This window comes from Mauremys reevesii, linkage group 15 (assembly GCF_016161935.1).
Source record: "Mauremys reevesii isolate NIE-2019 linkage group 15, ASM1616193v1, whole genome shotgun sequence".
NCBI lineage: Eukaryota > Metazoa > Chordata > Testudines > Geoemydidae > Mauremys > Mauremys reevesii.
Window position 1 is genome coordinate 36,689,936 of NC_052637.1, and position 17,609 is coordinate 36,707,544.

General features: G+C 42.1%; 1 protein-coding gene across 3 annotated transcripts in view; it reads right to left on the reverse strand.

The window, feature by feature from the left end:
- Window positions 1-17,609, reverse strand: part of ERN1 (endoplasmic reticulum to nucleus signaling 1) — a 58,034-nt gene that overhangs the window by 8,760 nt on the left and 31,665 nt on the right. For all 3 annotated transcript variants that reach the window (XM_039501217.1, XM_039501218.1, XM_039501219.1), the window contains 13 exons: window positions 14,484-14,517; window positions 13,513-13,585; window positions 11,881-11,953; window positions 10,281-10,403; window positions 9,239-9,340; window positions 6,675-6,936; window positions 6,274-6,352; window positions 4,693-4,855; window positions 3,839-3,957; window positions 3,193-3,384; window positions 2,208-2,412; window positions 943-1,033; window positions 325-514 (listed from right to left, as the gene is read on the reverse strand). In XM_039501217.1, the coding sequence (XP_039357151.1) occupies window positions 325-514; window positions 943-1,033; window positions 2,208-2,412; window positions 3,193-3,384; window positions 3,839-3,957; window positions 4,693-4,855; window positions 6,274-6,352; window positions 6,675-6,936; window positions 9,239-9,340; window positions 10,281-10,403; window positions 11,881-11,953; window positions 13,513-13,585; window positions 14,484-14,517 (1,706 nt within the window). The remainder of the gene's footprint in view (window positions 1-324; window positions 515-942; window positions 1,034-2,207; window positions 2,413-3,192; window positions 3,385-3,838; window positions 3,958-4,692; window positions 4,856-6,273; window positions 6,353-6,674; window positions 6,937-9,238; window positions 9,341-10,280; window positions 10,404-11,880; window positions 11,954-13,512; window positions 13,586-14,483; window positions 14,518-17,609) is intronic.

Below are 17,609 nucleotides of genomic sequence, written 5' to 3' on the forward strand. Positions count from 1 at the left end.
GTATTACAGTAAATTGGGCTGTCTCAGATTCACCCTGGACTGTGATAACACTAAAGGGATGATGATGATACGAGGAGGAAAGCCTCTTAACTACACATACACCAACGACTATGTTGTAAAAGTAAATAACCAATTACAGATGGTAATTTGGATAACATCAGGAACTTTGTCTGCATATGACAGGTGCCTGAACTGCAGACTCAGAGCAGAGCTAAGAGTTTGACATTGAGAAGCCTTTCACAGCCTGTGTTTTCTCTCTGCGTTTACCCAGCAGCCAAAGCTCTTTGCTTTACCAATCTTTTAGGTTTGTAAGTGACCCGTTACCTCCTGTAAGGTGGCAGCACAGAGCTCTATGGCAATGTACTGAAACTGCCTGTCCTTCTCAGTGCAGAAATAGCGGATCACGTTGGGGTGCTCATCCGACTCACGCAGCAGCTGCACCTCACGGTCAGCAAAGCTGAAGCATTCGGGGAGAATTCTTTTCACCGCCACATCTCTGTTATCAAATGTCCCTCTGTAGACAGTGAATCATACAGCAGAGAAACCTCTTTGAGTCAATCTGTGCACTGAGATAAGTGGGTTACATGGAACACACTTCATACAGATAGATTAATAAAGCACTTCTCCAGTGTTAGACAAGGTGCCTCTGTTCAATGCTTTCATTTCAAACAAACATTTACAAGTAACAACATAACCCTGGATTTTTGTTAGTGAAGGGACACTGCAGAAAAGTGCCACACACACACACACACACACACACACACACACACACACACACACACACACACACACACACACACACACACACACACACACGACTTTTAAAAGTTCCATGGTAACGTTTCCATTCATATTAGACCATAAGAATTTTTTTTAAAATACTCAAAAAAATAGTGGGGCATTAATTGGGCTCTAAAATCAAATGCATATATTGTCTTGTACCTGTAAACAATTGTTCCTTCAGCTCCATGTCCCAGTACGTCTTTTGGGCTAAATGAAATCTTGCCGACCATTACTATGCGCGTGTCCTCATCTGAACAAAAGCAAGCAGCGAAAGGATTAAGGCAGATTTTAAAAGTCAGCACTTTGCAGTTGCATTTCCATATGGAGTCGGTATGTAAAACCTTCTCTTTCAAGTTTAAATGCACAACACTGAGAACTGAGGAAGGGGGAGGGAGGAGATCTAAGGCCAGGCTTTCAAAACTGTATGTAAATTGCCAACAAGTTTTTGTACAGGCTGACATTCCGAGTTGGGCATGCAAACTGCACCTGTGCATACAGCTTGAGTGGCTGGACACCAGACTATCCAATTCATGATTTCAAACATTCTGTGTACAGATCAGGACAGCCCCAGTGGGGCTGGCGCCCTCTGGAATTTTGGCTCTTACGACACAAAAGGTCATGGCTGGGGACATACATGAGACAAGTAGCTTTTAGAAGACAAGAAGCTCTTTCCAGTTTTTAAAACGCTTATGTGAATGTAGTGTTGGGGGAAAGTGCTGAACTGACAGCGCTGGAGAGTGGGTGCAGTGCAGGCACTGTGCTGCCCTGGTGGTGGAACTTACTTCCCTGGCGGGACCAGAGACAACATGCAGAGGGGAGGGGAGTCCAGTTTCCATGGTCCACTCAATTCTTGGCTTCAATTAATGCCAAAACAACATTTTATTAAAAATAAGCTCGATTTTTCTGCATTAGGATCTGCACTGAGGCCGCCAACCCATTTCAAATATGCCAATGAGCACATGGCCCATGGGCGGCTCAATACTGCACTGTCAGTGGTAGGATTAAGCCTAAAATGACAAAAACTTGTGGTCAGCATTGAAAAAAAGAGTTTGAAAAGTCACCTCTCACTAGAAGAGCTCAAGAATAGGGATGGAGAGAATACACCCAATGGTGCACATGAATCCCAAAAATCAGGATTCAAGACCAGATGTCTTTCTGGGAGATGTTCTAGCTCAACCAGAAGTCATGGGCTTGCTGCAGAAATCAAAGGGGAGGGAAGTTCTCTGGCCTGTGTTACACAACAGGAGGTCACAAATCAATGGTTCCTTCAGGTCTTAATCTATGAAATATTGTCAATATCCTACTTTTGTTGTGCCCCACCCGTTGTTGTACTTTGTTACCTTTGGCATTGGGGGAAATGTTATGAACTTTCTGATTTTAATTCTTATTGGGACACACTACAAAAGAAGTTAGATTAACATTACCTCGCTCTTCCTGCTCAGTGGAGAAACATCTCCCAGTGTCAGAGCCAGAGAGGTTGGAATACGCTGAATGGTTTGATGCTTTGGGAGACACGTTGGGTGTGCTGGTGGCTGAACTCTCCGTCCGCACATAGGAGGTGTCCAAAAAGTCTGTCTCTGGGGGGAGATCGCTGGGGGCACTGAAGGGCAGTTCCTGTTGCTGCGTACTCTTCAGGAGGAAAGAGAGATGGTCTTAACGCCACACCAATGAAGGGATAAAAATCTCAATAGACATGCCGACGAGAAGGCTCGGCCATGACTCAGCATCCAGAAAGGGCAGATTCTACTATCCTCTGAGTGAAAAACTTCTCATTGCCAGATTCCTAACTTATTTCTGGTAGGGCAATTAAAGAGTCTCTATCACCCAAACTGTTCTTTACCTTGTTATACATTTTTAAAGCACGGTTGATAACTCAGGCTGGTTGTTTGTTATAGCAAAAAATGCCATTAGCCTGAAGTTTTCCCTTAGAAAAGCATCTTTAGACTGAATAGCTATCGTTAAACAGTAAAAGGATACAGGGCCTGATCCAAAGCCCAGTGACGTGGATGGGGGCGGGGGATCTTCTGGTAAATTCAATGGTCTTTGGATCATGACCAAAAAAAAGAGAGCAACACACACACACACTCTCTCTCTAACTGAATGGGCAAAAATCCATGGAAGAGTCTTGCAGGTGGAATAGGAAAAGTCTCAAGGGTAACAGCATGTGTCACAGAAATCACTGCCACATCAAACATGCAGTAGCCTTAGTTATCGGATTGCACACCTGTGAGTTATCACAGTGATAACCGTTACTACTGATAGCTAATGGAGAAAGCAGAATTGCCCTTCTTTTATGAAGTCGTGACTCTTTCCCTCCCCAACTCCTGCATCATCTTTACCAGGCTAGGCTGCCAAACATTACAGCCCTTTCTCAGAATTCACTAGAATACCAAGATCAATCAGCATTACCATTGGACAGGTGATGACGAATGCTACCCAGCCAACAAACAAAAAGGTGCTCAGGATGATTGTGGCCATGTCTTTCAGCATAGAATCTACGGGAGCCTCTGGCCGAGGTACAGGCTGACTGGGCTTCTCTTCAATGTCCTTTGGAATGGTAGGAGGCAATTCTTTTGAGGAACCTTCAACTATACCAATAACCTAGGAAACACAGAAGACTCCATCAGTTCAAAGTCTCCATGGATAATGTATTTTGCAGCTGTACTAGCATTTATAAGGTACATTTCAATGAGGGACCATTTCTTAAAAGCTTAATGATGTGCAAGACTCTCTTGGATGTAATGGTGGCTCATAGCAAAATTGGTCAATATTCTGAGGACCCTGCAGTTCATTTATTCAATGGACTATTTCCACTGAAGTCAACGGGAGTTTTTGCACGTGGAAGGAAAAGCAGGACTCAGCCTTAAGTCTGATAGCCAGAGTTCTATAACACAGAATAATGCCAATGACACGCCATGGGAGGGTACTGTGCTGCACTTCCACAAAGAATTTGGGAAAATTCCCTACACTTTTTCCTACAGAGTCCAAGTTCTCCCAAAATTTTCATTTCCCTCCCCCTGTAATTTTCCAGTGGCTTCTTCAGTTATTCACAAACCTCCTCAAAACTGGCTTTATCAGAATCAGCTGGAATCACATTTTCATGCCGTTTAGGCAAACTGCTTGGAAATTTCTCCAGGATCTTTGTAGGGGCTGATAATGGTGTTTCATGGTGACCTTTAAATAAAACAAAATTTGTTACAAGAATGGTTCCTTTTTAGGGCAAACATGCTTGATTTTGGCATCTCTGCCAAGAAGCAATACTCAGGGCTTATTTGCATTAATAAAATGGCTTGAGGCCATCACAGTATGACAGTTTAGAATAAAATGAGGCTCTCTTATATGTACCTTAACACCAGAGCGCTGTCCCTGTGGAATGACCCAAAGCCTGGAAGATTTGGGTATATACCTGAAAACTGTTCCATGCCCTTTGAAGTGAAGCAACGCTCTTGCTCTTAAAGGCTCTAAACCTTCAAGTATTGATTATGGCCACTGACTTCGGCAGGACTTGTGCTCAGGCTCTGGCTGCAGATTTGGACCTTGACTTTGTCTCTTGTTGAAAATAAATATTGAATAACTACCCATTCGGTGAGCATTGCCCACCCTGTGCACTGAATGAGACGGGGGCCTTTGGAAAATATAGGATGGGATCATGTAATTACAAACAGTATCATGATGCATGTGCATAAGGGGGCCAAATTAGGGCTGTAAGGCAAACTTAGTTCTGGCATCCTCTAACTTTTGAGTGCTTGACTGCATCTTTTACAGTCTTTTAATGTAGTGGTTTTGGATGTACCGGTAATTTAAAATACTTTGTATATGGTAACAATAATCTCTGCTTGGATTATTGCTTTTGTCCACCAGAGGACAGTGCAACAGAGAGCAGGTGGAATATTACTGACTTCCTGGTACCTATTAACAGCCAGTGGTTCCTCCAATAGTTGAGTTTCTTTTCTTTCAATCCTGCTGAAAATTTTAGATCCGTACTAGGAGTGATAACACACTCGCCATTGTCTTCAATAGTAACTCCTTCTGTTTTGGGGCCCTCTAACAGAGGTATGGCTCTGCCCCGAGGCTAGAAAGACAGAGATTTATTATTACAGTTAACAAAGCACTATATCGCTACACAATACTTTACAAAGCCTCAGAGAATTTACCAGTCTAACTTGGACAAAAGACATGGGACATAACTCAAAAGTCATATTTGAAATACCACAAGCTTTCCCTTGGAATTAAGTAAATGTTTAACTCAAAATATTTTATTGCTAAATTACAGGTGGGAAGCTCTACATTACTTTGGGGTTTATACTTCATATACCATGCCTCTCGTACTGTAGAGTCAGAGAGTGTTAGCAAGCACCAAGTTACATGCCAGCAATGCAGTAACTGCAGGTAAACATGAGAGCCATTATGCTCTCAGCCATAGTTCACACAGCCTTAGACATTAGATCCTGCATTATTGAGAGAAGGAGTCTTGGTTAGGAGGTGGGGTTGCCCCCCCCCCTTTTTTTTTTAAATAGGAAAAAGGATCTTTACCTCCCCCCAGGCTAGCCACAATGCCAGCAAATAAAACCTTGCTCTAACATCTCATCAAAATGTTGGTGCTTTCAACAGTATGAACTGGGTGCAACTTTAACATCAATAACCACGACACATTGTCAATAGTGGTAGAAACAGCCTTGATAAAGAACTTGAACTCACACGCTCTGGTTCAGATGTGAGAGGGCTTCCGTCCCAGCTCAGCCACAGAGAGACACTTCCTGACTAGCTATAATATGCTTTCCTAAATTACATGGTTTGATTGATATCCTGTCACTGTTCAACATTTCCCTGCTAGGAATGCTGTACAGGAGACTGTTTGTGGGTAAGAAGCCCTGCACGGATTACTCTCCGTTCATATTTGGAAAGGGATCTTCACAACCATAAGGACTATAATCTTAGTTAAATAATAAAAGCAGTTCACAGAAGACTCCTGAGCATCTAGGCCTTTTAAAGTAACAAATTACAAATCAAGGAAGCCACAGCAAACCATGAAAATTTGACAATCCAACCTTATTTCAAGAGTGGTTTCCAATGCTGTAAGTGACATTTTAATTATGCTTTATCACAACAAGATCTAGAATCACTAAATAACCATAACTCACAAAGAATCATTGTATCTATATTCTATGTGTATTATGGTTATTTCTCATTTGAATGAATTTAAGTACTTAGCAGATTTAAAAATAAAAACCACTCCATAGATTTGAAAAAAAGATTTTTTTTCCCTGCTGAAACCGACACTTGCATTTTTTGCTATGACAAAGCTGTGATTTTTCCAATGTTTTGCCAGCACAAACAGCCTTAAAGGATAACTAGAGATGGGCTTAAACACCCCAACATTACAGACCGGATAAAGGGTCAGATCTCAACTTTGCTGCACAGAACCATACATAATACTAGAAAGTGGGCTTTTCAAAACATGGTATCAAAGTCCTGAAATATCTAACTTACCACAATAGCCACTCCTTCATGCACCATTGATGGAGATGCATACAAGCTCGTTGAGTATTTTCCTACATAGAGCGTAGGCCTAGAACAACAACAAAAATTAGGAAGAAAATTACAAATGGCTGGTTTTATCACCCGAGTTACAAACTCGGTCATACACTGTTTTAGAGACTCTTAAATTTGAGTCACTGGCATCATCAGCATTTATTTATTCCTGTACAAACACAACGTTCAGTAAATGTTAAAGAGTAAGGTGCCAATTATGTAGTCTCTCCTTCTACTATCTTGCAATTTATAGAATAGCAGCTGTATTAAGTAACTGAACAGAAACACAATTTTTAATTAGAGTACTGCAAAGCACCATCAAGCCAGACTCTGAAAACAATACTAATATTTATACTCACGTCAACTTGCTCTTGGTCTCTGTTTCCTTCGGGAAAGGATACTTCCACTTAGTGATGCGTCCAACCTCCCCAGACATGAAGGTCAGGTAGCGCAGTGTTTCTATTCCCACATTTGTGTGCATTACTTTCCGTAGTCCTTCACGCTGCCAGATGTAAAAAGCTACCACTGGGGACCCATAATTCTGAATCCACAGCACATCCCCAGACTCACTATCCACAGTCACCACCAGCCCGTCTCCGTTAGATACAAAGTGGGACATTTCTAAAATATACAAATACACAAGAGGTTATCTGGGTCTCCTGCTTATTCATGGCTATAGTAACACATACATTAGCAGTACTTGAATCGTAAATGAGCTACTAAAATCTGTTAGGGCTTGTCTACAAGAAAACGTAGTCCATGACAAGCCAGAGTGTGAATCTACAGTGCATTCTCATAGACTTAGACTTTAAGGTCAGAAGGGACCATTATGATCATCCAGTCTGACCTCCTGTACAATGCGGGCCACAGAATCTCACCCACCCACTCCTGTATCAAACCTGTGTCTGAGCCACTGAAGTCCTCAAATCACGGTTTAAAGACTTCAAGACATTCACTGCCCACTAACTGGCTGTGTGGACCCTGCTACTACGTGCTAGTAGTGCACTTGGACATAGTGCTGTGTCCATCAAAGTGCACTACGGGACTTTTAGTGCTTGGTAGCAGGGTCTGCATGGCCAGTTGGTGCACAGCAAGCTATTGCGCTGTAGATTCACACGTTGGCTTGCCTCGCACTAAGTCTCTGTGTAGATAAGCCCTTAGACTGGTTCATTTTATATTGAAAAAGACTAGCCTTAGTGCGTGGCTCAAGAGTTCTTGAAATTATCCTGCTGTAAATACGTTCTTCTCTCTCACCAGCAGAAATAATATATCGTTTAGTTTGGCTCCTCAGCATACACTTCTAAGGACTTGCAGATCTGCCTCTTCTTTACATACAGAGTAATCATGATATAAACCACAGGATCTCCAAACACGCATTACAAGACAGCACCACTCCTGTATAACTGGGAATTCACAGAAGAACTTTCAGCCTCTGAGCTGGGCTCTATTTAAAATGACCAGATTTAGAATACATACAGCCCAGTTCCGCAACACAATATGCTTGGGCATGCCCCGGCACCTGCACACAGCCCCCCTGGAGTCAACAAGTCATCCCATTGCAGGACTGGGGCCTTAACTGGGAATTAAAGAACAAAACCACGTCATGCACATTTCTTTTTGATTACTTCCATTAGAAGCAACTCTGACATTCAGGAATTAGGCTGAAATATTCAAGATTTACAGGGAAACTCCCGTGACACTGGGGTTTAATGCTGCCTATTCCAGAGTCAAACATTTGTTTGTTTGTTAAAAAAAAAAAAGCAGTATCAGCACTAAAAAGTTGCAGACATTTCCCAATAAGATGAAAGGGAAAGTAACTGTTTCCATGTAAAGTCTGAGATTTACCATAATTTGGGGGCATACTCCCATTGTGCAATAGTTTTGCAAGGTGAAGAAATACCCACTAGGACTCAGAACTGGAAGGTTCTTGTTTTTATTTCTAACTCACTTACCTGATGCTCTTTTCCATACCACAGGACAAGTTTTAAATTTCATGTGTGTTTTAAAGTTATTCTCTCTAGATCACAACTAGGCAGTGCCATTCTCCTGATCCACATGAAGCCCCACTGTTTTTAATAAACTTAGCCACAATAACAGGTTTCAGAGTAGCAGCCGTGTTAGTCTGTTAGCTCACGAAAGCTCACGAAAGCTCATGCTAAAATAAATTTGTTAGTCTTTAAGATGCCACAAGTACTCCTGTTTTTTTTTAGCCACAATAGTTACCTCTTTCAAAATTTCCCCTTCCACACAATAGCTGTAAAGAACGTTATTATCATCATTCATTCTGTGCTCAAACAGCAGGCACTGTAATTCAGGGAGGATACACTGTATTCTTCATACATAACTATTGTCCTACTCTAATAGTCATATTATTTTGCACTATCACACTTGTTGAGATCGTCAGGTGTAAGTGCAAATCATTATCAATAGTATCAACACCAATAACATTTTGCATTTCTTTAGTGCTATCCAACGGATGATGCCAACAAGCTTTACAAACATGATTTAAGCTTCTCAACCTCTTTATGTAGCAGGGAATTATTATCCCATTTTACAGCTATGGAAACTGAGGCGCTGAGAGATTACGTGTCTTGCCCAAGGTCACACAAGAAATCTGTGCCAGAGCAGTAGGGCCATCCTTTCCCTGATTGGACAAGTTAAAGGTTTGCCATATATGCACTCAGATTGAAGAAAAGACTCCAGGACTAAGTGGCTGAATTGAGTTTTTCCCTGGGGAGCGGAGGGAGGGGGACAGAGAAGAGAAGGGAAGGGGGCAGGGCAGAGCAACTTAAAAAGATCAGTGTGTAGATACAGAGGTGGGGAGAGGGAGGGGCTGGTTCTTCCCATTGCAGAGAAAAATGTCAGGATATTGGAGCTATAGCAAAAGTGAAAAAAATGCAAAGGACAAGATCAAAGTTCTTACTGTATTTCACATCTTCATCAGGTACAGTGGCTGCATAATCAAAGTAGGTGGCATTCCATCGGAGCTCCTTATTTTTGGTATCATACATTGTAATAGTGTATTCTGTTAAAAAATACACACACTGTGAAAATAATCCTTGGAGACAACAGAACTAGTCACCTGTAATGCCAGACACTTCTCAGGACAACGCACAACCTGCTTTTCATGTTTTTATCTTTCTTTTAGGTTTTTCCTGGCACTAAGAGATATAGTCACACCTCACGGAACTTAAAGACAAAACTAATTTCTGTTCCACTGAAATCTCCTGCTCAAAAGGAAGCTCGGGAGACAAAAAGCAGTAGGCAGTGCTCCAATCCATTTTATCAGCTCTTTGTACTTCTTCCTCCAAGACTTCTTCCGTAGCATTCCTATCTAATTTTATCTACAACCAATCCTTGCATTTCAAAATTAGGTGCAATATGTTCTGTAACAGAATTTTTGCAATAAAGATAATTTTAAAAAATATTCTTAAAAACAGATTAATCTACAGATCGAATGGCAAATCTGTAAACACAGCCTACAGAGAGACATCCCAAATATAGGTCTTTGGTCTATTTTAATCTTCTTCACTTAGAACGGAGCATTTGTATTTTCAGTATGACAGCTGCTGTCTCCATTTCCCCAACCCATTTATTCATGAAGACCAAAAGCTTCAGATGCAACCAGGGCTACAAGCTGCTAGCATGGTACATCATTGAATCAATAGAATTTAAAAGCCACTTTGCTTGGGAGTCAGCCCCAGGAATACTTACACAAGCACCACTATATGCAGAACCACACATTAGTCTGTGAATGTATAAAATGGCACATCTCCATTGCTATCGGAAGGCAAATAATTTTTTCTGTGTACATTATAAAGCCACCACCTCCAGGAGTTATTTTAGGAGATTAAACAAACCTGAGTTTATCATCACAAGGTTATCCTTTATGGGCCTGCACTAACTTTAAAATGAACCCAAAAAGCCAAACTTTCTTTTAAGCGGTAGAGGGAAAAGTGTCTTACCGGTTCGCCCAAGATACAAGAGGGATGTTGATGGACAAAGGCTTTCTGCAAATGAAGACGTTAAGGTTTGCTGTTTCTCCCCAGTGACAAGGTCTATCACATACCAAATATCTTGCTTCTTTCCTGAAATCACCAGTTAAATTGCATTATTCAGTCTGAAAATTACTTAGATACAAAATCCAGGCTCTTAGAAAAAGCTTTTTTGATTTGAGAAGTAGTTCTCTAGTGGGCCCATAGTTTGGGATTTTTTTTCATGGAAAATGTTTAAAAGTTTTTTTTGTTAAACAAAATAATTTTGGACAATAACCAAAACTAGAAACCAAAGAACATTGTTGTCCCCTCATTTAACGTTACTGACTCCTACCAGGTACTGGCAAGCATAGTAACAACATTTCTATGACATCCTTATAAGCACTATCACGTAAAATAAGGTTATCACATTCACAATATCCAATTGGCAAATGGTTACTGAAGAGAGTTTTGAGGATTGAAAATCCTTATGCTAGGAGAGGAAGAAGACTGAGGTGCTGTTTTTTGTAGCACAGTATGGTGGGAAGGAATGATCAGTTTCTACACATGTAGGAACAGTAGGACAATGAAACTGCCTAGGGAGGTTATGGAAGCTCCTTTGCTGAAGGTTTTCAAAAGGAGACTGGAGCCATCTGTCTTAGATGTTTTAGATATAACAAATCCTGCATCTTGCCAGACAGTTAAACTAGATGACCCTTGCGGTCCCTTCTAACCCTATGATTCTATGATTCCAAATTGATAATGGATTTTAGCCCTCAAAACCCAAATATCAGAGCCATAGTCTGTAGCAGCCTAGTTTAGAAGTGTCAAATAGTTAACCTGCTTTCTCCCCTCCCACAATGGTTTTCAACAGAGTGATGTGAACTGGAGAGCTAGAAGGAAGGGAGAGAGTGCAGATTTCCTCCAGGTCTTCACAGATGTGGCGTCATCTCCAAAGATGCCAACCAGGCAGAATAACGTAAATCCCCCTAACTATTAATGAATCAGGAGATCTGGTTACAAGATGGTTAAAAGCTGTAGTGTAGATTCAACCTAATCATGACCATGTAACCAGGCTTCAGATTTGAACCGTACCCCAGTTAGGTCTCGCCTACATTACAACTTAGAACCATGTTGTAACTCAATTTCCTGACTCAGTCATAGTTGTAATGTAGGCAGGGGCCTTTGGCTGGCTGAGGCAAGTATATTTATAAGCATGAGAAGGTGATTAAATATACCATATAACTGAGCTAAATATGTATTTGTGACAGAATAAAGTTAATTACATTTTCTGTAGTGGGAGAGTAACTTTTTTTTTTTTTTTTAAGGCAATGCAATGGTTTGAGAAGCTATTCTCCTTCTAAGGGAAGGCAGTTGACTTTTTATCTTCACATGTCAGTAAGTGCTGTATTTAACAGATTCTCTATCAGAAAATATTACGAAAGGCTATAATTAACAGCCAAGGCTGAGATGACATTTTCATGCAAGAGTCCTCTGTCTGGTTTAGGCAGTTTGTATTTGTCAGTTGCTGGTGGGTAATGTTGCAATCTTCGAAATCAGTTAACCCATGGAGAGATTAACTAGAACTTACCCATGTACAGAATCCCATCTGAACTGCGACAGGGTGATGCCTGCACCAGCTCAGGGATTGTAAATGGAAGTTTCTAGGGGAAAAATATGAAAAAGCTCATTTAAAATCATAATATTTTTATACTTTGAAATTAGTGCAATTTTCCCAGTTGTGTTCAAGGGAACCAATACAGCTCATCTGGGGACTTCTCAATGTTTTACTAGAAATGTAACAGGAAAGGAGGAAATATTTATAGCACAGAGGACTGGAAGCCAGGAATCCTGGGTTTTATTCCTAACTCTCCCACTGACTTGTGCAACCTTGTCCATGTCCCAACACTGTGCTTTAATTGCCCCACCTGTTAACGAGTATACATATATTTACCTGCCTTGCAGGGGTGCAACATTAGCATCTGCAAAGCTCAGCGATCTTCATACAAGCCATGTTATTAAAAAGGCAATGAATTATTATGATCGCCAAATTCTATAATGCTCTTGGGCATGTATCACGCCTACCTATTTGGTGAACAACCTTCCAGGATTTTAAGAGGCCTTCGTCAGGAAGAGAAAAGTGACAAACAGAAGTGTTGCACAAACACAAGAGAGGCCAGGACTTTAAAAAGTGAAATTACTTCCATCTAGCTTGGAACATCTACAATGATGCATCCAGTCAGAATATTTTTACCTGAGGAGATTAACAGGTGAAAGGAAACATGATGTTCAGGACTGATTGCTACCTATATCTACCCACAAAGAGCACCAAAAATACATACACAAATTAAGGCCACGTATCTGGGTGCATTAGGAAAAAACCTGTCAGTAAATTCTTCTCTGTTCAAAAATAAAAAAATGTTAAAGTTCTAAAAGGAAGTCATAGCGGCTGCCAGGAAAAGAAACTTGTGGGAAGCCAAACATTTTATCTGAGTTTCATCACAAAGCTGTTGCTTTACTCAAGTGTTCAGCTGACATCTGCGGGGTTGACTATTTCGATGCAAATATTTTGGAAGGGTTCGCAGTTTAGCCTGTTTACTAAGTGCTATAACAGCACCTGCTATTTGAGACAGCACAGAACCCGCCCTTATCCTAGTATGGGTTGGACTTCTCATTAGGACTACTAAAAATTTTATTTTTTTCAGGCCATAATTGAGTGTGCTGTATTGGATACCTCTCCATCCTGGGGTGCTGTGAGGATTACTTAATATCTGGAGAGTGCTAAAGAAGTGGTGTTATCGTCATCATTACATTAGCAAGTACTACAAAAATATTAAGGTGGGTCAAAGCGGTCTGCCTTTTGTTGGTATCCTCAAGCCAAAGGGGTTTTTGGAAGCTCACAAGGAAGGCTGTAAATGTTCCCTGTCCTAAACTACAGGATGACCCTCTGACCCAGCAAGCAGTGCAACTCGAATGGTGTCGTTCCAGGAATTTGTATCCTAAAATTGGCACTGAACAGTGCTTGCTAGCCAATGTTGTCAGGCCTTCCCAAGAAATACTTGCTTCCAGTAAATGATTCAAAATGTGGGTAGCCTGCAGAACTTTACAACGCTGTCAGGAAAGCAGGTAGTTGGGAAAGTAATTTAGGGACCTACCCTTCATGCAATCTAATTAGGGTGCATGTGCAGACAGATTAGACACTAGCAAACCAAAATATACTCACAGTTAAGCCTTCATTATTTTTGCCACCAAGTGTATATAAACTGCCATCGTTTGGGTCTGGAAGAAATGCTGGCCTATGAGTTAAATAGTGATTATAAATAAATCGAACACATGACACTTGTCACCAAACAGAGAAGCAGCAATGGTCAGTGTGTGTGTCCTGTGAATACCATTTGACATGTGCTTGTTTTCTTTAGAATATCTGGTTGTTCAAAACACTTATTAATTGAACATCAAAGAGAATGAATATCAGAACTGGCACAGCCTGTGAAACCTAAACTACCCTCAAGAGTGTTCCTAGTCCAACTGAAGCTGGGTTGACCAGTATGAATACAATGCATAAGGCCTTGCAGTACAGGGATCATAGTTCAAATCTAGTTTATATGTAGCAGCAATAAAACCAGCAGTAACATATACAAACAAAAGCGGCACAAAAGCCGGGGGACAAAAAAGCCTGCCCAAGCCCCACTGCCCTGGGTGTGGGGGACCAAAGCCCAAGGGCTTCAGCCCCAGGCAGGGGACCTGTAACCTGAGCCCTCAGGCGGTTGGGCTCAGACTTCGGCTCTGGAGACCCCATTAAAATGAGGTCGGGACCCACTTTGGGGTCCCAACCCACAGTTTGAGAACCGCTGAGATAAGGTACTTAAACTAAATCTTTAGAATCTGAACACCGTTCCCCAGCAGGTTCACTATTTTCCAGCCTGATCAAGTCAGTGATCCTGAAACAGGCATGGTAAACCTGCTTGTGTTCCAGACATGTGCTCCAAGCATGGTTTTTGGAGAGAGAAAGTCTGAAGGAAGGACATTTCATTTGACTCCTACAAACAGGGAAAGTTTTTAATCTTTAACCCCATGTCCGGTTACCTGTGGTATTTCAACAGTTCCCTATTTTAAACTAAAACCAAACTTCATGATGTCAGTGAAAATCAAACAAGCAATAGAGGGCTGAAGTAAACAGAGAAAGAGACTTACTCTTCCACGTGTGTTGGCACCTGGAGTACAGGATCTGCACAAACAGAACATGCAGGAGTCAATGTATAGGCAATTAAAAGTCATGAACTCACACCAAACCCAGGATTAACCATTTTGTGAGCCACGTTGGGTGCCTGAGGGAGTCATCCATAGGAATGTCTAGCATCATAACATTGCACCCATCTGACAATGCAAACGGGGCTTGTAATTTATTATATCCCTTTGTAAGCATCAGCAGGGCACGTTTGCTCCCTATAAAGCTACCTTTGTACTCAACCCTATCCACACGCCTCCACTCTCAACAGGTAACTCCCAAAACCATCAACAGGAGGGGATTCACATGGAGCAGCAGTGTCACATCATGTCATGAGTCATCTCTATATCTTTCCTTGGCCACAAGTACACTACATTGCATGTAAAGGCACCTTTCTAGTGGCAAAAACTACCTCTTCTTCTAAAAACAAGTTCCTTGGGGTCTGGTCCTTGGCTGCCCAGAAGGAAGCTGATCATAATTCCCACGCAGCCACAATGACAGGCTTCTGTGATCAATTTTGTTTAAACACATGTAAACATTCATTAATGTTAATGGGTCATGGAGAACAGAGAGAGAAGAATATAAATTTTAATGTCTGAATGCAAAAGGGCCTGCTTAATGCCTCTTTCATCTGTATTTTATGATCACTCACTATTCTGTGTCTAAGCAGGCAGGCAAGCATATACTTCCTTAGCGAACTTCACACTTAATTTATGATGCAACTTGTAAACTGAGGACCTGGTTCTGCTCCCATTGAAATCAACAGGAACACAACCAATGATTTAAGCGGGAAGCAGATCGAGACTTAAACCAGAACAACCCTATTCAACTTCCTACTCCCACGGAAAATGTATGGGATATGGAATAATTTAACAAATTAAAAGGTCACTGAAAAAAGCCACAGTGTCCCAAGAACCTTCCTTCATATCTGTCTGTGACAGAAAGGATCATCTGAACACTCAAGGAAAAGTGCATTTAAATGATATTTGGGGAAGTTTCACTGGAAAAATTCATTATTCACCCCTCAGCATTGCAAGTTCTCATGATTTTACTGCAAATCTCACAGTATTTAGTATTTTTCTTAAAGCCCGATCCCGGATTTCCTGTGATTCCATGACAGTTACAGCTTTCATTTAAAAAAGAGAATTTCTGGACCTTTTGGATGCAGAGGAAAGCTTGAAAACATGATTCCTAAAGGCTCTCACAAGCAGGGGCGGCTCTAGAAATTAGGCTGCCCCAGGCAGCGCGGTGTGCTGCGCCGCCCTTCCTCGGTCCCGCGGCGGGTCCCCTCTTCCCGCGGCTCCGGTTGAGCTCCCGCGGCAGGTCCACCGGAGCCCCGGGACGAGCGGACCTGCCGCAGGCATGACTGCGGGAGCTCCACCGGAGCCGCGGGAACAGCGAACCTCCCGCGGGCACGGTCCGGCGGCTCCGCTTGAGCTGCCGCAGTCATGCCTGCGGGAGGTCCAGCCGAGCCGCGGGACGAGCCCCCCTCCGCAGTCATGCCTGTGGCAGGTCCGGTCGTCCGCGGCTCCGGTGGACCTCCCGCAGGCATGACTGCGGCAGGTCCACCGGCCCAGCCTGCCGCCCCCTAGATTTGGCCGCCCTAGGCAACAGCTTGGTTTGCTGGTGCCTAGAGCCGCCCCTGCTCACAAGTAGGCATATTTAAAAAAAGGTTGTTTTTGTTTTTGTTTTTTTAATCTCCTGATTTTTTTAGGCTAACCTCATACTGTTTTGGGGCTTAAGGTTTGAATGCCTGGGGTTGACAATACTGGTACCAACATGCAGAGATACCCGAGTGTGCAGCATATACTCTTGTGTGCACAAAGCATGCATCCTTCCCCCTCAGCTGTAAGAAAGCTTTTAAAATAAACCAGAAGGTAGGGTTCACAACAGGTTCTTGCTCCCAAAAGATAAAAACATTAAAATAATTCAATGAATAAAGAAAACAGATTAAAGTTGACCAAACAAGCTACTGCAAAAAGCAACTCTTATTTATCTTTTACACCAGTTCTCTCTCCGCACACACACAAACAAAATGATGCAAGAGGAAGGAAATAAGGGCTCAAACATTCGCTTATGAGAGACTTTGATTGGGAAGTTGGCACATGTACTAGAGATTTCAAATACACGACAGTAAGAGCAGATCTATGCAAGATAAGGGCAACAGACTCACGTCCCTCCATTCCCCATGTACTGCAGCACACACACTGCTAGATCTGAAGAACAGTAGCGGAGCTTCCCCCACACCTTCAGCCATTTCTTCTCTTCCACTAAACAGCCCCACAGAGCAGCTGAGTTCAACAGGATCCAGAGTTTTGTTTGCTTTTTAAAACCTAAAAGATGACTGAGTAGGTTCTTTCTTAAAGCAGACAGAGCAGTTTAATTCAAAAGCACATAAAGCTTCTGGAAGAAACCCAATTCATGGGTGTGAAGCCAGCGTTCTGTTATGCTGTTCAGCAGTGTTACACTTGTAGATTAGATCGCCCAGGGAGGCCATGGCAATAAAGGGTTGATGCTCCCTACACACTAGCCCAGGGGTTCTCAAATTGGGGGTCGGGACTCCTCAGGGGGTCATGAGGTTATTACATGGGAGGTCGCGAGCTGTCAGCCTCCACCCTATACCCAGCTTTGCCTCCAGCATTTTTAATGGCATTAAATATATAAAAAAGTGTTTTTAATTTATGGGGGAGGGGGGATTCGCACTCAGAGACTTGCTATGTGAAAGGGGTCACCAGTACAATAGTTTGAGAACCACTGCACTAGCCTGTATATGTCATGGAAAGCAGGAACCAGGACACTACCTGCTTAAATCAAATCATTTACTTAAAGATGAACTATCACAGTAATTACCGTTGGTCGAGGCAGGACAGGGATAGGGTTTAGAGCTACAGCTGGCAATACAATGTACTGCTGTATTTCATTTGTTGTGGGTCCAAGTGCCACAGCAATAAGCTCCAAAAACAATTACATTTCGAAGGCCTTTGAAATAGAGCAGCTAAGTGATTCCTAGTTGTACTATCTCCACAGGCCTGTTTGGTTAATCAGAATAATTTTTCCACCCAGCTACATAGAAGAACAAACTGCAACAACTC